Source organism: Patagioenas fasciata, chromosome 1 (assembly GCF_037038585.1).
Source record: "Patagioenas fasciata isolate bPatFas1 chromosome 1, bPatFas1.hap1, whole genome shotgun sequence".
Lineage (NCBI taxonomy): Eukaryota > Metazoa > Chordata > Aves > Columbiformes > Columbidae > Patagioenas > Patagioenas fasciata.
The window spans coordinates 178,012,098-178,031,715 of NC_092520.1; the positions used below are offsets into that span (position 1 = coordinate 178,012,098).

The 19,618-nt window shown below is 42.2% G+C and overlaps 1 protein-coding gene across 2 annotated transcripts; it reads right to left on the reverse strand.

Annotated features, from left to right (window-relative positions):
* Positions 1-1,436: 1,436 nt before the first annotated feature.
* On the reverse strand, positions 1,437-16,951 carry DYRK2 (dual specificity tyrosine phosphorylation regulated kinase 2). Of its 2 annotated transcripts, XM_065838160.2 has the most exons (3): positions 16,497-16,950; positions 15,579-15,715; positions 1,437-7,203 (listed from the first exon to the last, which is right to left on the reverse strand). In XM_065838160.2, the coding sequence occupies exons 1-3, from the start codon at positions 16,549-16,551 to the stop codon at positions 5,602-5,604; spliced, it is 1,794 nt and encodes a 597-aa protein (XP_065694232.1). In that variant the 5' UTR covers positions 16,552-16,950; the 3' UTR covers positions 1,437-5,601. The 2 variants fall into 2 exon arrangements, with proteins under 2 accessions (XP_065694232.1, XP_065694241.1); XM_065838169.2 differs by lacking the exon at positions 15,579-15,715 and having other exon boundaries at positions 16,497-16,951.
* Positions 16,952-19,618: the final 2,667 nt, after the last annotated feature.

The following is a 19,618-nucleotide window of genomic DNA, read 5'->3' on the forward strand; positions in this document are numbered from 1 at the left end:
TTTACCCGCTTTTTAAATCCTCACATTCCAATGAAGAGTTGGTTTGCTGCGAAAAAAAAAAAAAAAGAGACAAAAACAAACAACAAACAAACAAAACAAAACAAAACAAAAAATAGGAGGTGCACAGCCGACATCCAAAGGAAGCCACAGTTTCTTTCCAGAAGGAAGCACCGTGGAGATAACAGCAGCTACACACCACAATTCGGGGTGGGATTCCAAGGGCCGCATTTGAGCTCTCTGTCAGACCTATGAGGGAGCGGTACTGGCATTACAGTTTTCCCTACCAGCTACTGGGAGTCTCAGCAAACAGCACAGGCCAAAACTCAACTTCTAGACAGCACCAATCAGGTGAGATGACCCCTATCCTTCTTCAGGTGAAAAAGCAGATGTGACAGAAGTGTACAAGAGCTGGCAAGAGGGACAGATGGCTGGAGAGGGCAAGAGACAGGTCAGAAGGAAAAGAAATCCATGAAGAAAGCTAAAATAACTGTGGGGAAAAAAAAGGCCTTTGTCCTCAGAAGAACACAGCAATTAACAAATAGGTTTTAATCCACAATGATGTAATTTTTAGCTTGCTGCTCTTTGGGGCTGTAAACTGTGTTTATCTATATTTAAGCTTGATTGGTTTTGTGCTCTGGAATCTCCCAACCATGCTGAAAAGCAGACACTGAAGTGCAGTTGAAATCCTTTATTTCACCCTGCACTCATTGATTTCAGAAAGCTTTTCAGTGAAACTGCTGTGGGTGTACGTTGACATTACCAAGAAGAGAATGTAGCCAGTTACCCATTATATAGTTCTGTGCTAAACAATGAAATTACTCTGGGTGTGTATGTGAACAGAATTTAGCCCACTCTAACCTACCAGCTTTGTGCAGTATGTTCTTATTATCCTGAGGATTCACAAAGTCTGACAAGTTTTGAAAAGTCAGTCTGACGCAAAAATCAGCGCAGAAATCTGGGCTCTTTAAAGGCAGTTTTGAGAAAAAGAATATACAGTGCATTTTTTCCCAATCAAATATTCCTTATAAAATCAGATCTATTGTTATTTTTAAAACTTAAAAAAACAGCTGGACAATAAAAATCACATATGGAGGCAAAATTCCTGCCAAATATGGTTTTCTCTAAAGTATGGGGCAAATAAAAATACAAAATATATTACTTTCTAAGTCTAGAGAATAACTTTAGAAACCTCAGGGCAAAACCAGCCTTAGGGCAACATTCAAGGCTGTCAAGACACACAAAGCAGCAGCAAAGTCGTCATCCTCCAGCAATGGGTAATTACTACACGCAGGTACCAGTAAGCATGCTGGGGGACAGAGGCACTGCTGGCATTGTCTCCAGCAGGCAAGGAGAAGCTGTTCCACATTTAAGTAAAGCCAGCACTCCAAGGGTTCTCTTTACGACCAGAAAAAAACCCAAACTACAGTGGAGAGAAGTAAAGTAGGACATAAAATTTTATTCTGAAATGATCTCTGGCCACAACAATAAAATGTAACAAATATTCACTAGAACAGTCTTAACTCCTGTCATCAGCTGTACAATACATACAGTATCATAAAACTGGCCACTAGGATTAAAACCCACTACAACATCTTTAATGTTAAGTGGCAACAGCAGCATCTCACAGAAAATTATACATACATATATACACAGTCCACATTCAATCGTTTTTCACATGTTTTCAGTACACACAGTTGCAGCATATTACAGTCACGTGTCTAAGTCATTGCCCAATAAAAACCCAAGCTACTGCTTAGACGTAATTGTAGCAGTTGAACTGAGTAATTACAATTTGTAGCAGAGATGTACAAGCCCCTAGAAACAATAATTCACAAATGTTATTTTATTTAAATGCTACCATAGCATTAAACTGGGCAATATTCTAATCTTTACTGACTGGAAAAAAGAGTTCTTTTTGTACTTATCACAAATATTATTGATGGAAAAGAATACTAAAAAATGGAGGGCATTAAATAATGCACACCCTTTCCTAAAGATTCTAATATTGCCCAATGCTACTTATGTCTAAAGTGTTTTCAACATTCCCATGAAGTCATTTCTAACTCCAAATCACCCACCAAGTTAAAAGTGGCTTAAGTGCCTTGCACCCAAATTGTAAAAATCCCTGGCCACCTTTATAAGAGCCAGGCATATATAAAAGGAATGCACTTTGGTTCATACCAAATGCCCTGGGATTAAATCACACTATAAAACTAAAGAGTCTGAGGTAAATTTTTACAAATACAGTTGATTTCTGTCTAGTGTCACTATAACAAAAATTTCTTAAAAAAAAAAAAATCAATTTGATGTTAAAGTACAACCAATGAGGAAGGGCCATTTTTAACCCCTTAAGAAGACGTACTACAAAAACAGAGTGTCCTCTCCACCCTAGCAGTGTGATTGCCTTATTGTTTCTATTAAGGCCTTGATCATCTACAGGATGTTTTAAGATAGGTATAACATTTAAAAATAGATTTCATCCCTACTATCCCATATGCAAAGGGTAAAGAGGCCAAGATGCATGCCCTACAACGTGGTATTTGTAATAAAAGGCACATTGTTAACACCGAGGGCACAATCCATCCTCTATTGTTAATCTACACATCTTGCATCACTCTGTTGTTCCAATACACTTAAGTGGTAATGAACACTCCAGTGGTGCAAGAAACTGAGCCAAGTGAGACTGCAACCAAAGACAAGACAACACTGTGCTATTACTAAATCTGAAAATAGCCGAGACATCCCCAGACAATGGTAACATGTGAGACTAAGCACTGCTTCCAAGCCAACTTCTATCAGCCTAATTATCAGAGCCCTTAGAATAAAATCACATCAAAGCAAGAGGCAACGTCCTTTCCACCCCTCCCCTCCCTCCTTTACAGGTATAAATAAGCTACAATAAAAAGCAGCTACATCACCTAAAAACTTTGATGTAGCTGCTCCTTTAGCATAGAGGAAGTTCCACTGTATCTGGGTTAAAAAAATAGCTCTGCACACTATATTTTGGCCTTAAAGTTTCCGGCAGCATTTATGAACAAGGTGGATCACAAATGCATTATTGGCATTAAGAACTGATTACGTGAAAAAGAAAATTTAGTGGTTTTAGCCCATTAATGACCCATGAACATTATGTTTTCACCTTAAATTGCCATGAAAGCAGGAACATGTGTCAATATTCCCTTTAAAATACAGTAAGGGAGGCAATTCTTCTTCCGCTCTTAACATAAGCATCCCTATTTCTTAAATTTTACAGGAAGAGTTTAGGTAAAAAGGAGTGGTAAAGCCAAGTAGGTGGTGGAGGAAGTAAAGGTTCCCAGTTACTGTAAAAAAATACACAGTATTGTATTCCCATAGTCGCGAGAGTCAGTTAATTTTACATGGAATTTAATATATATCTTTTCCAGAATTAGAATTTACTGACCATAACTTAGTGAATATTCATATTCCAAAAGCCACTTTTCTTGACTGTATTACTATATTTCATTTTAACATGATTTCATACATGTTTACATATTGCACTTACACACATTGTATAAAGACGTGAACATTTAACACTAAATAATTTAATTTGACTAGAGGCAGGAAACAATCTTTTTTAAAAAAGGTAACAAAAATGGTTGATTGATGCTCTAATTTTAGCAGTTACCAATCAACAAATACCATCCTCACTCAAATTATTTTTGGAGCTTCTTTAGGTTTTGACTTTTTGGCAAGACATTAAGCGATATGTTTCCTGAGAATTCTGCAACTTTGTATTTATATCCCTCCCCAGTCTTACATTAAATTAAAAACAAACCAAACAAACAAACAAACAAACAAGATTAAGCTGTAAGTGGTAAATAAATGAATATGAAGGAGAACTTAACCGGAAACTTTCTTGGCCTCTCAGGGGACCATGCTTTAAGTATTTTTCATAATTTCAACAAGTTACTCAGTAAAATCTGTGTATATAGATGTTGCTTATATTAAAGTTATTGAGGTTTAATGCAATCCATCTTAGTATGTCTTGTTCTAACATCCATAATCCTTCTACATCATGTTCTACTTTATTTAAAATTCCCTTTCCATATGTTGTATACATCCAGTGTAGACCACAGCCACTGTACGTTATGAAATACTGATCTTAGATTTCAAACTGTTCCTGTTGAAAACATGCTACAACGCGTGAATATTTCTCTCATAGGTCTAGATATTATTCCTCAGTAAAAACGATCTTTGTTCCATGAATGCAGCCCAAAGTAAAAAAGAAAAAACAAACATTAGCACACACACAAGTGAACAAATCTACACATATCTCTAACTGTTCCTTCAAAGTAATTTTCAGCTACAAATGCCAAAGATTAAATCAAATTCCAACCATATAATGTTCCTTTGATAATTCTTCCTTATTAGAAAGTATTTAGGATCATGTCTGCCAGCTGACAAGCTTTCCACTGAGGATCTTTCCACTTACAGTTATGCTGTTTAAGGTGAAGTACTTTTCTACAGAAAGCAATGTAGTAACACAGTATTTGCTCCCACATGCAGATTCGAAGTGTAAATGTACCAGAGAGGTCACAGTCGCTCCAACAAACATCGTCATAAAAAATAAAAGCAATCTGTGAAATCCATGTACCATAATAGTCTGGAAGTTACAGTATAAAACTGACAGAACAAGCACTTCTGCCTATGTGATTTAGGGAGACCAAGCTGCACATTAGGAGAGAAAACAGGAGATGGGGCGGGGGGAGGGCAGGGAAAGAGAGAGAAGCCCAGTGTGAATGCTCAACGTTATATACCTGAAATGAAGTCCAGAACATTTTGCTTTATCAACTCATCAGTCACTTTCAGACTTAAGAGGAAGAAACTTACTTCCATTTTTACCCTTTCTGAGACTGCCCACCCATTCCTCTCACTCTACTGCGAGCATGCAAGGTAAGAGCAATTTTAGCCCTGGAAGTTCTTCTTTCTTGCGTTATATTTAAATGCCCATTTTAATCAAAAGCATTACTTTTGAATACAGAAAGCATTCCAGAGGAGGTGACTGTACCATTAGTGACACCACTACTTTCCCTGGGCTACCATACAGAAAATAACAATGTGACATGCTATGGCTCCACTTCACATTTTAAGTTCACGCTTAACTGTATTTGAGTATTCGTCCTGGAGTTCAGTCAGGCATAGGTGTGAGTGTTTGCAGAATCAAGACCCATACCCATAAAATCCAAAAGGCAGAGACCTACAAATTACCCCAGGTGAGACTTAATATGAACCATGGAAGAGAAAGGTTAATACCTTTGACACCACGCTGCAATGCATGACAGTCATGTTGTAACCAGTGGCCTGCCACTGATGTTTATTACTGTGTCACACTAGTTACAGTAAGGCTAATTGTACTGTAGAAGACAAACATTTTAAAAAATAAGTATAAAAACTTAAAGCATTGTCCCCGTGTTTTTATAAAAACAAAATCAACGTTTCTTACATTTAAAATGAGTGCTGAAAGATACAAATGAATAAAGTTATTGAGCAAATAAAAATGTATATCTGAGCTACTTTTTCATACAAATAAGGCTCAGCCACATTGTATCTCTCATATTAACAGCATTGGGTTTTTCAAACTCAGCTAACAAGTTTTGGCAATACTGTTCTTTGCTGAATATTCCCATTGGCATCTGTCATCTGTGCCAAATTAGTCCTCAGTTTTGAAGCCGAGCTTGAAGTGGGAGGTAACTTGGAAATTGACGTTATAGCACCAGTGCTCTCTGTAATTCTCTTTGCCGAGGCCTTTTCCCCAGTCGGAGGCTTTGGCAACCGTCTCCTTAGCCAGGGATGCCTCAAAGCCTGGCTTGGTGTCATACGGATAGCAGGATCCCATTCTAAACACTGTTTCAAGAAGTCAAGGAACAGGGGATCATCACATCCCTTTAATGCATTACCCCATTCTCTGCTCTCTGGCGGGCCACGTAGCTTTCCTCTCCGAGAGCGTCCACCATTAAGTATTACAGAGCCGTCGGACAAGGTTGTGATGTTGCAGTAGCGGGGATAACCCTTAGAACTCACAAAGTTTTTGGCTCTCTTGGATGAATCTAAGAGTTTTGGAGAAGGCATGCCCAATAGCTCAATCATACAAGCCAGCTGGTCTCCTTCATCTTCTCCAGGTAGAAGTGGATAACCGGTGAGAAGCTCTGCTAGAATACAGCCCAAGCTCCACATATCTATGGGCATCCCGTAACGAGCACCAAGGATGACTTCAGGTGCACGGTAAAACCGTGACTGAATGTAAGTGTAGACACGCTGATGCTCGTAGCAACTTGAGCCAAAATCAATCACTTTGATACCACTTCTACCCTGTTGCTTCAGCAGAATGTTCTCAGGTTTAAGGTCACAGTGAATGATTCTGTTCTTGTGCAAAGCATCCAAGCACTGCAAAATTGAGTGGGCAAACTTGCGGACCAAAGGTAGGCTAAAGCCCTGAAACTTGTTCTTCTTTATTAACTCATACAGGTTCATGCTCAGCAATTCAAATGTCATGCAGATATGGCTGCGGAATGTGAAGTTTTCCAACATGTGAATAACATTCATGTTATTATCCTTATCTTGTTTCCGGAGATGCTCCAGGATCTTAATTTCTTCCGCAGCTTGGCGGTGGAAACGTTTTTCATTTCTCACCATTTTTAGTGCTACATGCTGATGCATCTTGTGATCGTAGGCCTTCACCACCTGCCCAAAGCTTCCTTTCCCTATAACTTTCAGGACTTCATACCTGTATGCAATATGATCATGGGGTACTTGTATGTAAGACCCTTGGTCATCATCATACCCGCAGTTGTTGGAACCACCAATCACACCTTGCCGTTTCTTTGCATTTGGACCCAAAAAGTATATTTCAGGGTAGCTAAAAATCTCATGATGCTCAAAAGCTGTTAATTTTTGCATGTATTGCTTCATTGCCTGCTCTGGTGTTATAACAGAGGCTTTCACTTTCCCTGTTCCATCTGTAGATTTTAAAGAGCTGGAGCTCCCTTGTCGTCTGTGAGCACTCTCTGGCTGTCTCTCCTGAACCACTGGCAATCCAGATTTGCCTAGCGTTGTAAGTCCATTTGGTTGTGTCGTCAGAACCGTCCTCTTGTTACTGTTATCTTCAAACAGCTGCTGAACCTGGATTTGTCCATGGCTACCAACATGGAGGTGCTCATTCATTGTGTGCTTACTGCCTCCAACCTAAAATCGAAAATAAATATATACCCAGTTAACAAGAAAGGCATGAACTCTGTGCTTCACCATTCATTCTGCAACCTGCCATCCTGCCTAAATCACCTGAAAACTAAGTATTTTTGTAGAAGTCGGCAGTCTACAGATAATCTGAAAAATACAGCACATATCCTGTGATATGGTTAGGTGCTGTAAAATTTTCCAGATCCTTATTTCTCAAAGGCCACTTTCATGACTCTCTAAAATGTCTGCAACAAGGCAATCACACATGTGCTACCATGATAAGCTAACAATTCCTCCAAGGAATCTTCAAGGCAACAGTCCTGTAATATCAAGGAGTATGCTTGAGGGACACTAAATTACACTTTGCGGAACACAGTAGCAGTTTTATTTATGCTGGAGATCAATATATGATGCCTGCTTGAACTTACATGGCTAAGGCTCTCCTAGTCACCTGTTCTCAGAAATCAAAATTTTAACTTGTTCCTAAATTTGTTGTATATCAAAAGCCCCAGATACAATTTTAAGCAATAAGGAATGTACTGTGACATGCACAAAGAGGAAAAAAGCCTGCACTTTTCTGAAGTTCAAGAGATGCCATTCACTGCTTGCAATTGAGACAGCCACTATTCAGCAAGGCATTCAGACCAATGAAGTACAAGCATATCCTCTAGCACTTTCCCAAACCAGTCTTATAATAACTGTTAGCCAAGATGAGATTTGGGGCCTGATACAAACTGGAGCTGAAAGAAAATCTTTACCTTGAAGAATATACAACTAACTTTATTTTAAAGGAATTGAAAGAAAGGATTAGTTGATTTTAGAATTTACATTTGTTCTGGACAGTTTTCACAAGGACATAAACAGCAGAATCGAGCATTTTCAAGGAAAACACTGGAAGTAGTGGGCTGTGAAAACAACTATCGCTGAAAACCTGTTATTTTTAAGGAAAACCATTAAATTTACAAGCATATACTTGCCACTAAAACAGTTGTCCTTAGAATTCCTCATTTGCTTTGAAGCAGAGAATAATTAGTTTGTCATCTGCCTGGTCTTATACAAACGTGGGAAGAATTCCCCTGCTGTCTCTCCAGCTGATTCACTAGTCTTAATATTTATGTCAAATTACTAACCAAAAGTTCACCAATACTGTCAGACAGATGATCAAGACAGGGTTGAGAGCACTTTTAATCTGAGAATTATTTTTTCTAGGTAGCTAAGGAAAACACATTCCCTGTTCACTTAAGGTTGCTGAAATGAAATCAGAAAATGACAGTTGTGTGCTGTGATATGAGGCAACAAAATCTGTGCTGCAATCGCAGAAGTGCTTCCTAATGAGAAAACCAAGACATGCAACACAGATTCTAGCATACTTTGTGCTTCTGTTAAGGTATCAGTCTGCTATGGAAGAATCGTTTTTTTGTAAATTCAGTAATTTGTTCCCAATGTGTAGCCAGCAGGAAACCACCCTCACCTTTGGATAATATTTTGAAATTTGCAGCTCTGAAACTCACACAACGTAAGAATAAGAGCTCTCAGGGATTGCTTCTGCTAAGTTGACTGCTGTTCTGATTGCATTTTGACTCACGTTGAATAACTGGTCCATTTTATTTCATCATTGCAGTTTGATTGTGTATGTTTATTTGCAGAGCAATTTGAGTTCACACTATCAAATTTGATCAATCTCATACAAAGTGTTACCAAGCAATTGCAATTCAGAGCAAAACATGCTGGTAACATTTAAGCACAGTGAAGATAAACAAGATATTGACATTAATTCCCTTCCTAGTTTGATGTCTCAAAATCCCCAGGAATTAAATCATCTACGGGGACTTAACAAACCTATCATGCCTACAGGGAATTCCTTCAGGTCAAGTTTGAAGTGCACTGCAGTAGCAATTCCCTGAAGTTTGCCCTGATCCTCTATATAAACAGCAGTTACTGAGAAGAAAATTCAGCCCCATGAGCTGCTACATGGCGCATCTCAGAAAAAACGGATCTAGTCAGTAAGATGTGTTGGAGGCTCAGCACATCCAGTATTGCAAAACAGCATAAGAAATGCACAATGAAGCAGCAGAGCAACTGTACAGACTACAAGTACTTAAGCTAGGAAATTCATGGTACATGTACATGGTAGATATTTCTTCAGTGGCACTGGTTGAACAACAAAACAGAACATATCTGGACAAACCAGAAGTAGACAATTCTAACGTACCGTAAGGAAGAAAAAACATAGAGGAGAAAATCATCTTTAAGAATTTCTTAACCAAAATACTCATTGCCACAGTTCACATCTTGATTTTTTTTTTTTTTCAATTGAATCACCTGTTTTCAGACTTAACTATTTTTCCGCCCTTCCTAAGCACTGCTTGTTTCAATAGATGTAGTGGGGAATTCTTCAAATTTCAGTTATTTGCTTTGTATCAGGGCTTGGAAAAAAACTAAACATTTACCTACTCTCAACAGGGACTGAAGAGTTATTTTTCCTAAAAGCATGTTTGCAAACACATTCTAAAGTGTAAACCATGTAGCTCTGCTTCCTGCACCTTCAGGGAGCCTCATGGTTTCTCTTGCTGTTCACAGTTTGCCTTTTCTGCCAAGCAGCACAATGAAATCACCAGCATTATCCCAGCTTCACCCCAAATCCAAAATGACCGGTTTTGCCAGTTTCAGTCAGCTGCTGCTGGGGAATGCAAATGCAGATGCAGACAGTAGCACTGGTTTTCTTTGTGGAAGAAAAGACACCAAATTAGCACAGGCTCTATTCCAAAAGCTGTAGGGGAGAAGAGAGCTCGCTTTTCTTTCAAAAACCGAAACAGGAGCTTCAGAGCTATCAGACATATCACAACCACAAAGTCAATATGAAAAATGGACTTTACCCATCTCACGGTACTGCCTGCACAAGAATCACCATCACTTCTTCTATTTCCAACCTGGAAATTTCCACCAGCCTTTTGCTCTGCCCATCTACTTCTGGCTACCGGGTGTCTGAGACTGCTGTCAAGTTCAGACTCGCACTGCTTACAAGCTCCACAGGCTTCACCACTGATGCTGTTAAGTTCCCTGAACCACTACTAACGGGCTTGCAAAGCTACAGAGCACTACAGCCTTCTTAGGCCTGTTCATGGTACACAGAAGCTCCATCTTTCATCCAAAACCATAAGCCTGAGATGTTAATAACGTGTCTTCCTTTTGCTTCTGCAGATGGGCCTCTAAATTCCAGAACCAACAACCTACATAGCTGACAACCTGCATGCACTTACATAGCATACTTCACTTTCAAAGATTTACAACTTTTTATAGCGCACATCTTCAAAAACTGACGTACACAATTCTCCATAAAACATATCGAAACAACAGGTAAGCTTAAATGGAAAGAACTCATCTTCCTGAGTCTTCTGGCTACATCAATTCCAAAACAGAAAATGTAACAATGTGATTTTTTTCCCTCTCTCAGTAGTTTTTCATCACTTCAAAATTGCTGCTATGGTTTGCTCAGTTTATGGAAGTTGATGGCTATGCCGAAAACCTAACCTTTGAAGTACAGACACCATGTAAAACAAAACAAACACACCCCTTTTTTGGGGATGGGAGTGTTTGAGGTTTGGGTTTTTGTTTGTTTGCACAAAGGGGTTTAGGGGCAGAAGTAGAACAGTAACTTAGTACCCTTAGACTACAGACCTGTAACAACACAGAAGTAGCATAAACTTGAGTCCAACCTGCTAACAAAAAACCAACTGACAATTCCTTTGGAGTAACACTCAGCCAATGCAATGTTCTGTTTCAAGACCTACAAAACTATGACTACAGGACTGAACACCACAGTAGCATATACCTATTCTCAACTGTATCTTCCAAAAGCACCAAGACATATTCCATCTTTGTAAAAGTCACTTGATGTGATTTTAGCAGTCTGTAACACTATCCAAGACAGGCACGTGCTTCAGCTATATACTATAATTTTATTTTGAGCAAAATCAGAGATATAGATGTCAATCAAAATCTAAGAAAGTTTATAAAATGAATCCTAGTAATAAAGCAATCACAATGGCCTGCTGAAATACTGCACAGGAAGAAGATGCCTTTATCTGCTATTACTTTTCATAGGTGAGAATAAGGGAGAAGCAGTGTTCCAAAGCATATGTTGATTAAAGAAAAAATGTTATGCTATACACCCATTTCTTTACAGCATTTCTAGGCATTCCAGTTTCAGCCCTACTGTGTTTAACATGCTAGAAGCATACACTTACAGGTGTAGCATGCTTCACTGCCTATTTTGCTGACCACAACCTGAGCAAATGTACAAAAGGCCGTTTTCCTTTGATAAATGAATTCAACAACATTCCTCTATTCAGAACTAAAAATAGCCGCTAATTAGTAAGATAACAACGATGCAGGATTATCATAATGGTTTTATTACGAGTATGGGTTTTATACACCAAAAAAGACAAAGCCATTCTCCCAAAGAGCTTGTGGCTCAAGAGCTGTAGAAAAAACATACCATTTGGATTTTTTGCTGCTGTCATATCTGGTCCATACAAGCTTATTTTTCGAAAAGCTAACTTTGACTTTATATAGCAAATATTTTTACAGACAGAACTATGCCTCAAAAGTGATAACAATTCCTAACTTTTTTTTTTCCTCCTGTCAGGACTATGCAGGTACAGAGCATCTCCATACTGCTGGGGCACCTTGCATGTATTATGCATGTTGAAACGAAAAAAGACAGTCAATGGACAGTAAATTAAACCCTTTGAGTAAGCTGAAGCGTATACATATGAGATGTATCCAGATCTACAGCAGTCCACAAGCTCAGTCACCAACTGCTGAAGCTTAAATTCCAGACCACCCCATTAAAAGTTAAGATAGCTTCATATCCCACCTAGACAAAAGTTTTACGTAGAAGAAGCAGAAACTTCAAAACAAAAATCTAGATATAGCAAAGTTCAGGTCACCACTGTACAGTTACTTCCACTGAAACATGGCAGCATTTCTGTGGCAATTTATTACATCAAAACACCACAATACGAAGGTATTTTGTTTGGTTTTGCCTGTTTTAAAGCAGCTGCCCTGAATAAAAATTTGCAGCATATGACCCACCAGATCTTCATGTTCACAGAGTCCAGGAATCTCTGTTCAATTATAATGTATATTATTAAAAAAAAATAAGACTAACCAACTGATGCAAAAGCATATGGATGGACATTCATCCCTTGTGGCAAAAGAAAACAGGTTTGCTGTGGGAAAGTCTTAGAAAGGGGTTGAAGAGGGAAGGTACTGAATCATGCACTGTAAATGGGTTGTTGCTACAGTACTAGACGGGAGGAGAAAAAGATCAAGACTGCTTTACTGCAAGAGCAACAGCAGGAGTCCAGAATGCAGTGATATGTGCCAAATAAGAAAGAAAAGAGATGAAGGTAGGCAGAAGACAGAGACGAGTCCGGGAGAGAGATTCACAGACAGGTGGGGATTTACACAAGCAGAGCAGCAGGCAAGTAAGTTAATCTCTACTGCAGCATGCCAAGTGGATGCAAGAACACCGGAACAAAAAGAGAAGAGTGAATAGAAAAAGGTTCAAATCATCAAGGCAAGAACTTAAGCCTTCAAAAAGAAAGCAATGACTTTGAAGAGGAAAATGAAGACGACAACGGATTGGAAATGAGTTTCCATTTTCCACCATGAGCCAAAAGGATAGTCAGGGAAGGAAGCAGGGACGAATAAGCCTACAATTAAGCCACAAATTTTTTAAAAAATAAACAAAACCTTTCCCTGGTACAATACACAACAGCCTGCTTAGCAAAAAAGGTTGCTGTGACTGCAGGGGCTGCAGCCCAAACCTCTCCCCTGTGGTAAGAAACCTGTGTAAAACAGCATCTTCCCTCCTGCTACCCCTGCTCTTCCATGCTATTATATTCTACCAACCAATGAAACTTCAATTGAAAGTAGGAGACAATAGTTTCACTAGAGTTTAGATGACACAACTCACTGCTGCAAGAAATATGACAGTGGATTTATTCTCTCTGTATGAAAAGAAAATTTTTTAGCTTAAACTCAAAAATACCTTAAATCTCATCCTCTCTTCACAACTAGTGTATATACAGTATACACGCTTACATCCAACCACCGGCAAGTTCAACCACCTAAGTAAACTATACCTTCTGAAAATCTGAAAAACAAGGAGAAATACTCTCAATTTCTAGCTATTAGAGAAGCCACATAACTACAACAGGGATGAAAACAGAATAAGTAAATGAACACAAAGAAAAAAAATGGCTTAAGAAAACTGAAATGTTCCATTTTATAATAGGTAGGTCTGACTGGAGGAAGTAGTGGGATGCAAAACCAATGGTTTCAATCAGTGTCAGCTGAGGTCACTAGGCCCCAAGTTTATAGAAAGATCACATAACAGATATAGCCCTTATTTTTTAAGGTTAAAATCCAGCATTCTGATGTCACATCTGATCCTTACCACAAAAAGTTATATTAGCCAACCACAAAATAACCACCTACAAAATTCATAAAGGCAGTCTGAGGCATTTCCATAATAGTACCCAAGGCTAAATAAATACTGTAAAGCAGGCTCTATAGCACAAAGGAAAGGCAGAGCGTGCAACAGTCGGAATCTAGAGGGACATGAAACACAGCAATATAATGCTTGATCACCTCTGTGTGCTTCCATAAGAATTTCATCTCTTTGTATCTATACACACACATGTATACAGCATACATGGCTATATAGAAACATATGCATACATACACAATGATATGTGCATAAAAATACCTGAAACACAGAAATATAATGCCTGAACACCCCTTGCATGCTTTCATAAAGATTTTGTTTTCATACACATATTTATATATGCAAAGACACTATATATAATACACACAGACATAAAACTATGTATAAAAATACCAAAGTTCTGTACTTCCAAAATTAGTAAGTAGTCCCAGGTATATAGCTGGACCACCACACCTTCACAAATCCTAAATTAAGTCTGGGCTTTGTTACATGCAGGCCCTGTTATTTATAGGCCCATATGTATGTACAGTTTCATTACCAGTGTCCAGGCCATTTGTACTACATTCTTTTCTGTTTTTATAAAAAAATTAAGCTGTTGCCCCAACTCTAAAAATCGACCAGCACTTAACTGGTACATGAATATAAAAAAAATGGCCCTTGATACGAATGAACAATTCATAACGTAGCTACATAAACAGACAGTGATGTTGATCTCAAGTACGCAGCTCCACCTTGAATTTGCAGAATATCATTTCTTCTGAGAATATCCTACATATAGTGCAGGGTTTTTTTAATTTAAGCCAATTCTTTCTATAAATGGATTTGAATAAGACGCTTTTACCCCTGAAGCTACATAGAAAGTCACTGAAACACTAATATCTAAATGCACGGTTTCACCTTCCACTAGTCCATAATCACATTACCATTTAAAGCTCTACCATATGTTTACGAAGATAGTATGTGAGCATCCATGAAGAACTCATTAATTCTAAGAAAAATATGCCATCAATGCCTTTCAGGGTCAGAATGAAATCTTTCATAATTTAGAAGGAAATGTATGCAATAAAAATTCCGGATATTTAGTGTTAACATGAAAACATATAGATCCCTCTCTCTACCCCTCATGCCTTCAGGACAGAGATACCCTCCCTCATCCATATATAGTGGCATACTTGTAAAGTTTCATTCCTATTAGATTAACTAGGGGTGGGAGATAACGTGAGATATCACAGAATCGGAAAATAACATCTTTTTCATGCCATCAGTGCTTACTTCTTTAGGTAAACTACTGCAGCAATAAAGTTGAATTAATCCGATCTTTATCGCCGAGTACAGTGATAGCTATTTCTAGAGAAGACAGCTACCAGCCTGAGCTAATAAGGGGAGCCAGCCTTCATTTTTCACTACAGTTCATGCGACCCTTTAATCACAGTGACTAAATTCATTGACAAAATAATGTCATCTCAAAAAATGCATTTACCAGAACAGCTCCTCTGTGCGAGTGTGGAAGATCGAATTTGTCACTGAAAATGAGACACAAAACCACACTGAAAGAGGGCTAGGGAGGAGGAGGGAGAAAGCTGCTTCTCAGTGCAGTCACAGAGATCCAGTCTCACAACATGCACATTTGATCCGGGTCTGTAGAAATCATATGCACTTCGCTTAAGCACCAAGCGCCTCATTAGTCTGGACAGGGCGGCGGCGGGACCCTTGCCCTCTCCTGCCCCGCGGTGCCCATGAGGGATCGGTCCCGCCACGGGGGACACCCGGCAAAAGGAGAGGGGCGGCGGCGCGATAAGCCCTCTGGGCAGGACGCCCCTTCCCACTCCCTGCCCCGACCCCCCCGCCCCAAGCCCGGGCTCACCGTGTGGGAGGCGTTGCTGGCCCTGAGCGGCGGCAATGCGAGGGGCGACGGCGGGCCGGTTCCAGCTCCTGCCCGGGAAACCCCGGCTCCTGTGCCCGGGGAAGACTGCAGCGGGCGGCCGCTGTCCCCTGCCCTGCCTGCGGAGAGCAGAGGGGTAAGCGCGGAGAGCAGCGGCGGCGGCAACCCCTCTGGGTAGCGCGACCGTCGGGGCGGCGGCCCCAGCGCTTCGCCGGCACCGCCGCCCGTCTTGCTTCAGGCAGAAGCCACTAAAAGCTAATCACCGCCGCGGCGCACACACGCACCGATCCGGCTAATAGCGCGGGCGGGCCATGCTCGCCCGGCTAAACCCTTCATCCGAGATTAACCCGCCACCGGCAGACGCCTAACCGGGAGAACAAGCCGGCTCTGCCCCGCAGACGCCTCGGGGCTGGACGGACGCCCAACCCACCCCGAGCCGTCTGGCCCGAAGAAATCCCGGCGCCGCCGGGAACCTGCCAGGAGTTCACAAGTCTACAGCGGGGAGAGGAGACGGGCACCGCTGCCCCCTGTCAAACGCGGCCGCTCCGGCAAAAGCAGGAATTGCCAATTTTTTCTGGGTCGTTTTCCTAAGTGATTTCTCTATTTTTTTTTTCCCTTCCCCGAGGCGAACCCGCCACTCCGCACACCAGCATGCCGGAGCCGAACACGCAGCCTCCCGCCGGCCCCTCGGGCTCGGTTGCCGGGGGGAGGGCGGATCATTGTTCCGACACGCACGGCCCCGCTACGGCGGCAGCTGCGGGGGCAGCCGCGGTGCGGTCGAGCTCCCCCCCGCCGCCTTCCCCCGCCCCAGCGCCGCACGGCCCAGCCTGGCGCGGCCCAGCACGGCAGGGGCGGTGCGGGCTCCCGACGCGGCGGCGATCGTGGCTGCACGCTTCTTACCGGCTGGGTAGGCAGCACCAGCGGCGGCGCTAGCTGAGGGTTTTCTGGTTAACATGGCCGCTGGAGAGGAGGGAGAGGAAAAGGCATGTCAGGGTGGCTCTCCTCCGCTGGTTCTCGGCCTCTCCGGTCGGCGAGTGCCTCTCTTCTCCGATCAGCTACACCCAGATCCCGACACGTCCTCCGCTGCATCCCCCTGGCCTCGGGCCGGCCGGACAGACCCTCCAACGGCCCGCCGTCGCCTCCCGCCGCAGCAGCAGCAGCAGCCGCGCCGCCGCCGCAGCCCCCGGCCCAAGCTCATCACCTCCCCCGCGCCCGCTCCGGTCGCCCCGGTCCCCTCAGACGGAGGAGGGGGCAGCAGCAGGCGGCCGGACAGGGCCCTCCTCCTCGCGCGGCGGAACAGGGACAAACAGCGCACAGGAGGGGCGGTCCCCGCCCCGCCGGCTGCCTCCCCTCCCTCCGTCCCTCCTTGTCGCCCCCTCCCGCTCCGCTCCCCCCGAGTACCCGCACGTTCCCCCGGCGCGGAGTGGGGAAGGGAGGGGAGGGCCCCTCGCCTCCCCCCGCGCCCGCCCAACGGCCGCCTCCCGCGGGCTCAACGGCCGCCTCGCGCCGGGCCCCGGGCGCGGGGAGAGGGGGCGGGGGGGGCGCGCGTCCCGCCCGGCCGTTGGTCACCCCCGGGTCACAGCCATCTTGGCGGCCGGCGGGGCCAGGGCTGTGTGGGGAGCCGGGTGCGCAGTGGGGGAGAGGAGTCGAGGGATCACCCACTCCTCAGGCAGCGGGGCTGACTTGTGTCGAACTAGGAGGAGAAGGATGGTACTTGTAACATGTAATCGGATGAAAACTTAAAAAATAGCAGCGAGGGAAGAGAGCCTTTGGGATTGCCCTGGAGTCATTTGTGCCTCAAGGTAGAATGAGGGAAATGGGAGTGCAGGGGGCATTATTTGCCTGGTTTTCCAGACCGTACAACGTGCTTTGTGGAGTACAATGCTTTGAATTCCTGATCTGTCAGTTTGAACGTCATTAGAGCCAAAAATAGATATCTGAACATTCGCTCAGCTTGGGACAGCCTTGAAATGAACTCTCCTACCTATGCTCAGTGTTTTTTGAAGTCTGTACAGACCATGCATATTTTTTTTCCTTTTGAAACAGCTGGTAGATATGTAGACAGACCTCACTTGATCTCCTTCCACAGAAGAAGACAGAAAAGTTAATGTCTCCTTTTTCTATGCCTAAGAAAAAAAAAAATCTATCCCTGTTGCCAGAGAGAAAGACTTCGCCTCTTCCAGTGCCACAGATAAACAAAGACATTTCCTGTACTGGTAGAACAAAATAAACAATTTCCCTAACCGCTCCTGTTCTGCAGAGAAAACAATCATACCTTCTCCCGCCCACACCCACCTAAGTTTTTTCCTTTCACGGTGGCAGAAAGATTTGTCTTGCTCAGTGTCCTCCCAGATGCGCGCAGACACTCCCCGTATCCCTTCCCCTTGGCTGCCAGGTGTGTGAACACGGTTTGTCAGTTACTCTCAGTATTTTCCCATCATTTTCACAAGCAGCATGTGCACATCAAAAGCATCAGAATGACAAACTGTGTTAGCATTAGTGTTCTTTGTGAGATACCTTAAACATTTAAGGAACAGCCAAGTAAAAGACCTTTGTCTAGTGAGTCTAAGAACGGGCAGTGGAAGAAAGCTTGTTCACATTCAAGCTAGATAAGAAAAACTGAAGTTGATATCAATTATCTTTTTGTAGGCCTTGCAGGAGTTCTTACTTCATCTTAAATCATGTGTCCTCTGACTGTCAAAGTCACAGATGGCTTTATGCATGTTCTGGGATTAGTTACACCTAAACATTGAGATAAGAAAGCCCGTTAAGTGTCCTGTTTCAACCCCTTTCCAGTCAGTTATACCATTCACAATATGCTTTCCACAGTTTGGTCTGTCCTGGACCACCGTGAAAAACTATATGAAAAACGGAGTTACTCTGTCACATCATAAACAATCTTTTGAGTCAATGGCAACACATTAATTTGGAGCTTGTCCAACTATTTGCTTTCTAAAACTCTGTGCATAGTAAACTTTCAGCACTAGTCTTTAAGCCTCAGAACGCACTTGAGCTTGCCTAGATGCCTCTCTCTCTCTCCATCTCGTTGTCCATCTGCATGCAATCCATCCTGGCGTCTGCTGTCAAGGAGTCTGAACTGGAACTCAAGATGAGGGCAAGCCCATCTTTATTGCTTCTGAATGCAGTACAAGAAACTTCAATTTAAAAGCCTTTTTCATGCAGGCTTTAGGTTGACAAAGAGGAACATGCTAATGTAATTGTAAAATGCCTTAGCTGCAAATAGTAATGCCTTTAACAGCCTTCTTCAAAATCATAGTCTCAGATCTACAAAGAAAAAAAAAAAAACACGCAAGCAAAGCCTAAATACTCAGAGACAAAGTGAAGATTAATTCTCTCATGCAAAGTGTTACACTCAAGAATCTGAACTATGTTCCATGGAGGGGCCACAAAACTTTATTATTTCTGATACTGGCCAATGGAACATATCAGCACTTTCCAGACCAGCGCTACACAAGATGAGATCAACAGACTTCAATTCCCAGGACAGAAATATGTATTAGACACTTGACAAGAGAAAGTTTATGGTGCTCAGAAATTAGAGAGGAAAGTTAAGTGGGGTTTTCTTGATCTTTTTTTCCTACCTTCTCAGCTTTTATTTCTCAAAAGTGTGAACTAACTTGTAATGACAGAGGATTAGTCTTCCCTTTCTTGTAAACAAATCTACTGCATGTTCATGAGTGTCTGACTATTTACAAGGGGCTTGACATGCAGTATCATCAAAGCATTTGTTTTTAAGAGAAAAATCTGAAAACTTTCTTTCCAGGTTGGTACCCAAACAGACCTGCAGACTGCAAAGTGCTAACTCAGTGGGACACTGGCAGTACCAGTTCTGCACCACAGTGGCCACCTGAGGAAGGGGGTGAAGAGGTCAGCAGTTGGGAGGTGCAGGTGGGATCAGAAGGCTTCTTGCTAAAGCTGTCTTGAAGAGGCTTAGGTTGGGCTGTTACATGTACCGTCCTTCTGTGATAAACTGCACAAATTTCTAGAACAAAAATCAACAA